The 8,155-nt window shown below is 41.0% G+C and overlaps 1 protein-coding gene across 1 annotated transcript; it reads right to left on the bottom strand.

The window, feature by feature from the left end:
• Positions 1-1,980: 1,980 nt before the first annotated feature.
• LOC143623330 (uncharacterized) lies at positions 1,981-2,730 on the bottom strand. The gene has a single exon (XM_077094265.1). The coding sequence runs from the start codon at positions 2,728-2,730 to the stop codon at positions 1,981-1,983; it is 750 nt and encodes a 249-aa protein (XP_076950380.1).
• Positions 2,731-8,155: the final 5,425 nt, after the last annotated feature.

Below are 8,155 nucleotides of genomic sequence, written 5' to 3'. Positions count from 1 at the left end.
CACAAAAACAACTTAAGACCAACCAAAAAACGGATCAAAACCACCAAAAATACGAAGAACACGAAGAACGCGAAGAACGTTCTTGACGAAACTCGAACTTTTAACACACAATTCTAAGATCAAAACACCAAAATATGACAATTTTAACAGTTTTTGACAAGAACACGACGAACACCAAGATCAAAAACACCAAAAATTCGGAATTTTCCGGCAAAAATTACGATTTTCGCGAGAAAAACACGAATTTCACCACGAATCTAACGTGAATCAAGAACCAAAGGCTCTGATACCACTTTGTCGGACCGGTGCGGGACACGGTTTCCCAACGATTCACGGGGCAACGTGTTAGAGTGCGGAATCCTCTAACACGGCGATTCGGTGGTGATCAACAACGCACGGTTACGATTCCTAAGACGGTTTGACACCTAGGGACGGAGGAAAAGGCCGACACGACGAAGATTGGCAGAGAGGTTTTTCGGCAGTAGCAGGTTCGTGACTGTGTGTAATGTGTGCTCTCTCTCGTGAAATTTCCTAAGTTTCGCTTATATATCGAATACTGATTCGATCGAATGAGTATCTCATTCGATCGAATGAGTCCTGGTTCGATCGAATCAGTCACTGATTCGATCGAATCAGTTTCTTTTGACATTTTCAGTCCGTTAACTTGGTTTCACGATCGTTATTTTCATATCGAACCATCCTGATAGAACTGGGGACATATACATGACATTTCATGTCCTAACAGTTGTTGGGTGTATGTGTATGTGTATGTTGGGAGGAAAAGAAATGGATTTTGGATGTTTGAGAAGGTTTATATAGGGGTTCCATGGGCCCTAGGTCCCATAACCTTTTCCTAACCATTCCAAGCCCAAACCCAATATAATCCAAACACTATCACACAATCCAATTAACGGCACACATGAAATAATAAATTTTCTTTTATCTAATTATCTCAAAATACGGATGTTACACAAAAAAAATACCTAAAACCATTACTCACAACCCTGTAAGGTCCCCAAACATCAAGATGAACCAATTCTCCAATATTAAGTGACTCATGATCACTGAATGGGAATGGTTCACGATGTTGTTTGGTCTTATGACACACATCACATGGAATAGACTCGTTTGAGAATTTAATTTTTAAGTCATGTTTTAAAACATTCAAAACTTGAATGGCAGGATGCCCTAGTCTACTATGCCAAATATTAATCTGATCAAAACTATTGAAACACACCTTTAAAGAATTAGAATCTTCACCACACACATATAACCCATCAACTTGACTACCAGTCACTAGGGTTTTCTTTGTGAGGGAGTCTTGAATAAAGCACTTTGATTCATTAAAGGTAACATTTAACTTATTATCTTTGCCCAACTTATAAACTGAAAGGAGATTAACACAGTATTCTGGTACAACAAACACATCGTTTAAAATGACATCATTATTAAGTTTTAGACTTCCAATTTTAGTTACTAAAGCATCTGAGCCAAGCCATTAATTTTAATATCAAATTTAGAAACATCAATTGGATTAAAAATATTTTTATCAGTTTTGACCATGTGTTGATTAGCACCAGAATCTATTACCCAACCAGTTTCAGAGGCCAAACTTTGATAACTGTTAAAACTAAAAATATTCTTCCTGACAATAGAAGTAGAAAGAGAACACATAGACCTACCTCCTACATTTCCTCATTGATGTTCCTCATTGGTTTATCATTCAACAAACCTAAAAGCCTAGTCACTTGATCAGGAGTAAGCGTACTAGGAACAACATTAGAAGAAGACTCATTTTTACCAAATCCGCAATTAGCATAATTAGACTTTGGTACACTCTTAGACCTGGAACCTTGAAGGTACCCAATAATTTCGTAACACCTTTCTATAGTATGACCTATTCTATTGCAATGAGAGCATTTAAGGTTTGGATTAGGTCCTCTCACAAATTTCTTTCTATTGTCATAGGTTTGACTAGTTTTAAACAAAAAAACCAACATTTTGACTTTGAATGTTAGGAGAACTAATTGAATTCCTATGTGACTCCTTCCTAGATACAATAGAAAAGGCTACTTTAACAGAGGGGAGTGGTTCCCTTGTTAACAAGTTGCTTCTAATAGGCTGATAGATATCATCTAATCCCATAAGAAATTGCATAAGTTTGATTAAGTGGTTGAAGTCATTAAAACTTTTTGATGCTTGGCAAGAACACGAAGGAAGTTGAACCATGGAATCAAACTGCTTCCACATAGTGTTGAGTTTGTGATAATAGTCTGCAACAGAAGTACCATTTAGTGAAAGCCCATTGATCTTCTGATACAGATTAAAAATCACAGACCCATCCACTTTGTCATATGTTTCCTTCATGTCTTCCCAAACCTTAACAGCAAGTTGGGAATAGACTAGCTCAACATATAGTTCCTCACTAATAGAATTCAATATCCAAGTGAGTACTATAGAGTTACATCTATCCCACTGACTTGCTAAAACTACATCATCAGTAGGTTTAACACACGATCCAGTCACAAAACCGTATTTGTTTTTTACTTGTAAAGCAAGTTTCATAGAATTAGCCCAAATAAAATAATTTTTAGTCCCTTTTAGTTTTAAATTGATAATAGTTAAAGTACTAGAATCACTAGCATGGAGGTTCAAGGGATTGTTGATATCTAGCTGACTTATTTGTGTATCATTGTTAATAACACCAGAACCATCAACTGAACCACTCATTTTAAAGAAAGATTTAAACACAAAAGATGCACAAGAACTCCTAGGATGCTTAATGCAACAAATAAGCCTCTAATTAACCAACAATGCTGCCCCCCTAACCCAGCCAAATATGCCTAATGCAATATGAAATAACAATAAAACAGAAATTAAAAGGGATAGAATACTCTCACAGTGATGAACTCCACTGATGGCTCGTAAACTTCACTTAGGTTTACCAAGTTACTCTTCAATATTGTAGAAGATTCAATGACCCATAACCTTCCCTTAGGGTTATAGAGTCACCCTTGAACTCCTGACAAGTGATTCGACTTTTTCTCGAACCCAACTAACAACTAAAACAACCACCAAACGAACGACGAACACCAAGATCCAGAGATTAGGGTTTCAAGTTATGAAAACCCTAAAGAGTAAACTAAAGTTGTGGAAGAGCGATGGATCAGAGCTTTATTGTCGCTCTGATACCATGTCACAAACTCAAACCCAAAATTATTCAACCAGATAGAAGATTCAATACAAAGAACTTGTCAGATTACAATAACAAAAGAACTAAACAACCAGAATTTGATCAGAGATGCAACGAACTAAAAATCTCTCATGAACTTTAATTATTGAACAAAGGAATACAGAGACCAGATCTGAAAAATTCTGGATAAGATCAAGACCAAGTATAACATCTCAAAAATTGATTCAAAAGATCTCAAAAGAGGTTAAAATAAAACATCAAGATGAAAAGGTAATAGACCATCAGACTTCTTGTAAAACCAGCAAAACAAGCCCAAACTTCAAGCCCATCCAGCCTACAACAAAGCCCATCAGCATCTCTAGTTTACTTGTCCAAAATACTCACATGCATAATAAAACGCACATATTAGCAAAGATAATAGAATACAAACAAATATTAGCAAAGATAACAGAATACAAACAAAAATTGAATTGAAACAATATGTGACCAATATCACATATTTTAACACATTATGATCATTATTATGATATTGTGGTCACATTCCGCCAATTCTCATGGATAATTATTCACTATTTAATTATGGAACCAAATTTTTTGTCATGAGGTTGATATGCACCGTCGCAATATTCTTTTGCGTATGTAACTAACTGCTATTCAAGTGCATTTATAAATCTATGAATTATTTGAAAACATGTGTTGTTTACATAAAACTAAAATATTAATAACAAAGTCTCCGACGAACTTGTCTTTAAAACATGTTTTTTTATAAAATAAAACCAAAAAAGATCTCCAATGAACTTGTCTTAAAAGCATGTCGTTATTTAAAATAAAACCAAAATAAAAGGTCTCTTAACGAACTTGACTTTTGACATTAACTATTGATTATCAACAACTTAAATTAGTCAAACCATGTGCACGTTATGGTATGCGTTAATTCTTTTGTTACGAATTGTGATTAGAGTTACAAAAGTTATATTTGACATATGCGGCAGTTTTAATTCGTTTCTATGTTTAATATTTTAACATTATTTATGATTTTGATATATGTTTCAGACATCATGTGTAAAACTCCTTCACATGCCTATCTCGACATTTTTGTATATAACAACAAAAACAAAACAATGCGGTTTCAGTAATCAAATGACACTATTAGCCTCAACATCGTCAATAAACTCTAGCGTACGTCTCATTTATCTGAAGTGTTGAAATGAAATATTGCTTAGCTAAATCTCCCGAAGGATATATGACAAGTTAGTATCTGAAGAGGTAGGTCCCAGCAGAGCCCAGTTGGACCCGCAAGACTCACCTTGAAGAGGGACGTCTGCGCAGAAACCAACTGGATCCGCAGGACCAACCATGCTCAGAGACGTGACGTCCTTACGCGCAGTACGCAAGCTGGTCCCGCAGGAAATGCCTCCCGATGGTGAAGGACTCCGCCTGTGCCCGCAGCCTCGGATACAAGCCATCAGGGAAGGCCACCCGCGCAGCATGGCTACACGCACAAGGCACTTAGCTCTCAATCAGTGTCACCTGAAGGAATGAGCGAAGCCGGGAACTATCCCGCACAAGGGCGGGAGGGGGAATACTCCCGCCCAAATAAGCCAGTCCGTACGATACAGGAAGACCTTCTGTACTGTACCTGACGAGGTATGGGAAAAAGATCTGACTAAAGATACGACAGCTTACTGACACAGTATGGCGAGCAGCATGCTCCTGTACTGTGTCACTATTAGCCGCTGCCTACTCACCAACTACTGCCATACCACGTGCGTAGCCGGCAGTTGGTGGAAAAGGAATAGTACACAGCAGGCTTGGTCACTATCAGCCGCTGCCTACCCACCAACTACCAGCAGGGCACGTGCGTAGGCCACTGTTGGTGGAACAGGAACACTGTTGCAGCCGGCCACACCTCCTTGGAAACCTACCTTCGGCTATAAATACCACAAATGGTATGACCATCTCATCTTATCTTGTATCATCATATATACCTGATATCTGCTCTAGCAATCTCTTAATATACACTTATATTTAAAGAGCAATCTAGTCTGATTCTCACGCCGGAGGGTGGTCACAAGGAGGAACCCCCCCTTCTCAGTGACAAGCTCACGGTGTCTGTTTTGCAGGTTATCAGAAGAACCATCTTCTCAGGGTCTAACCCCTCGTGGGAAACATCTATCTAACCCCCAGGTTACCAGTAATCTGCTCGGGGTCCGGTTAGTGTTTCTTCATTGGCGCCATCCGTGGGAAAAGCTAGAACATTTTTCTCCAGTTTTTTCAAACTTCCAAGATGGTTAAAGAAACTCTGGTAACCACAACCCCAGCTACTGGGGGGAATATCGGCAACACAGTTTTTACAAACACTACCCCGGCTACCCAAGCCGGGGCAAGTGAAGTAAATTTTACGAACACTACCCCAGCTACCCAAGCTGGGGCAAGTGCAGTAAATAATCGCTCACTGGGATTCACCGATGCCCAGTTAGAGAAACGAACAAGACTCCCCCGCCAAACACTCGATGAAGTTAAGGCATGGGCGGAAGCACGTCAGAGGGAATTCCAAGCCGAGTTGGACGAACGCTTGCGCTCCGTCCAACAGGCTGACGAATTCGAAGATTACTTGGATGACTCGGAGGAATCCGACTCCGACGCGAACCCTCGCCATAGGGCAAAAGGGAAGCGTAAGGAAACAGATTCCCAACCGAGAAGGCATTTTGGACAAGCCTTCAAACCAAAAAGCACAGGTGGAAGTCCACGAGACTTCTCCAAAACATTCAGACCAAACGTTGCAAATGCGGGAACGTCCAAATTTGCAAGGGAAATTGCGGAAGCAATCGCCCCAAAAAGTGCCAAACAAATGTCCAGCATAGGCACATATGATGGTATATCTGATCCAGACGATCATTTGAACAGGTTCATAGCGGGGGCAACCGTCAGTAGTTGGACGGAACCTACATGGTGTTACATGTTCCAAATGACACTGGTGGGGGCTGCTAGAGCGTGGTTCGATCGTCTACCGGTCAACCACATCTATGACTGGGCTGACTTCCAACAGAAGTTTAGCCAACACTTCAGCCAGCAAAGAAAGTATACCGAGGAGCAATGGACAATCCTCAAATGCATTCGAGAGAAAGATGAATCTTTGCTGGACTTCATCACTCGCTTCAACTCGAAGAAGCTAAGTCTGGGTAACATTAGCGAAGATCTTGTTCGCGCTGCCTTTATCCAGGGCGCGAACGACCCAGAGCTCATCCGCACCTTAACAGGTAAAGATGGCATGCCATCCATATGGGATGCCATCATGACAGCAGCTAAACGCTTTGCGGAAACGGAGAAGCAACTGGGTAGAGATCTCTCACAGAGCACAAACCTCTACACCCAGAGAACAAGGGAAGACAACGTTCTCACCGCCCGATTAAACAAAAAGCGGAAGCTAGGCATTTGGCAGTCAAGAGTAAACTTTGACACCTCATCCGGCTTGCAGCATCGGTTAGGCGGAAGGGATAACGTACAGTCCAACAAGAACCCCAGATGGACGCCGCTCACCAAAAGCGTCACCGAGATATTCGCCACCGAGGAGCTCCCATGGCCAAAGCCTCAAATAATCCGACATCGCCACAATGCTGATCGGAGCAAATACTGTGAATTTCACAGGACAAAAGGCCACAACACCGAAGAATGCATAGACGTAAAGGACATGATCGAGGCATTCGTCAGAGATGGGACGCTCGCGCACCTCGTGGCGCAATGAACACTGAGCAGGCTGATGCGTGTAGAACCCCAGCTGGGGAAAACACGAATAAAATTCCAGCTTCAATATGGAGACTACATGCTGCGTAAAGAACGAGATCCCGAACCAGGTGCGTATCGGCTCGATGGCACTCCCATCCCAACAACATGGAAGGGAGCTCATTTACACAGTCTGCATGTAAATCAATTCCAAATTTGTAAAGAAAAGGCCAAGAGCCACTTCTAATGGAAACGATTCTCCTTAAAACATTGACGCTGATGATTTTACATTTTTATGAACACGGATATGCCGGTTTTCACCGCATAAATACGTGGAAAGTCGTTGCGTGGGGAAGGCGGCAAAACCCGCATAAACCCAAAAAACGACGAACCTTCACGCAGGTCAGTCGAAGGGGAAAAGTTCAGTCCTCCTATTAAATGAAAGTGCCGGTCTATCCGCATGAATCATGAAAAAGGGAACTGAACACTAACCTATTGACAACCGCGCGTCGAACGGTTAATTTATTCAACACGGATATGCCGGTTCTCACCGCATAATTACGTAAAGTCGTTGCGAGGGGAAGGCGGCAAAACCCGCATAAACCCAAAAAACGACAAACCTTCACGCAGGTCAGTTGAAGGGGAAAAGTTCAGTCCCATTAAATGAAAGTGCCGGTCTATCCGCATGAATCATGAAAAAGGGAACTGAACACTAACCTATTGACAACCGCGCGTCGAACGGTTCAAAACAGAATTTCTAATAAAAGGATGAGGAAAACCTACACGCAGGTCAGATGGTAAAGTTTAGCCTTCCTACTACGTGCAAGTGACGGTCCTACCCGCACAATAACGGAAGAGGAAGCAAAACTTCACACCTATCTACCACGTTCAAAGGTTAACTTATCCTCAAAAGATAAGGAAAACCTACACGCTGGTCAGATGGTAAAGTTTAGCCATCCTACTACGTGCAAGTGACGGTCCTACCCGCACAATCACGGAAGAGGAAGCAAAATTCACACCTATCTACCACGTTCAAAGGTTAACTTATTTTAAACACTTGAAAAATTGCTAATTTAAACTAAAGTATGCAAGTCATACAACGTTTACAAAGCAAGGAACCCAACGAAAGTAGCGGTCTTACCCGCAAAAAGATTTATATTTCACAATGATTCATTACAAGAATGGCCGGGTAACTACCCGCCTACAAGAAAATAAATCTATACAAGCTAAATCTATCCT

Source organism: Bidens hawaiensis, unplaced genomic scaffold (assembly GCF_021521415.1).
Source record: "Bidens hawaiensis isolate Kalapana, Puna unplaced genomic scaffold, B.hawaiensis_p1.1 tig00003378_1, whole genome shotgun sequence".
In the NCBI taxonomy this organism is placed as follows: domain Eukaryota; kingdom Viridiplantae; phylum Streptophyta; class Magnoliopsida; order Asterales; family Asteraceae; genus Bidens; species Bidens hawaiensis.
This window is presented reverse-complemented; position numbering and strand designations above follow the sequence as displayed.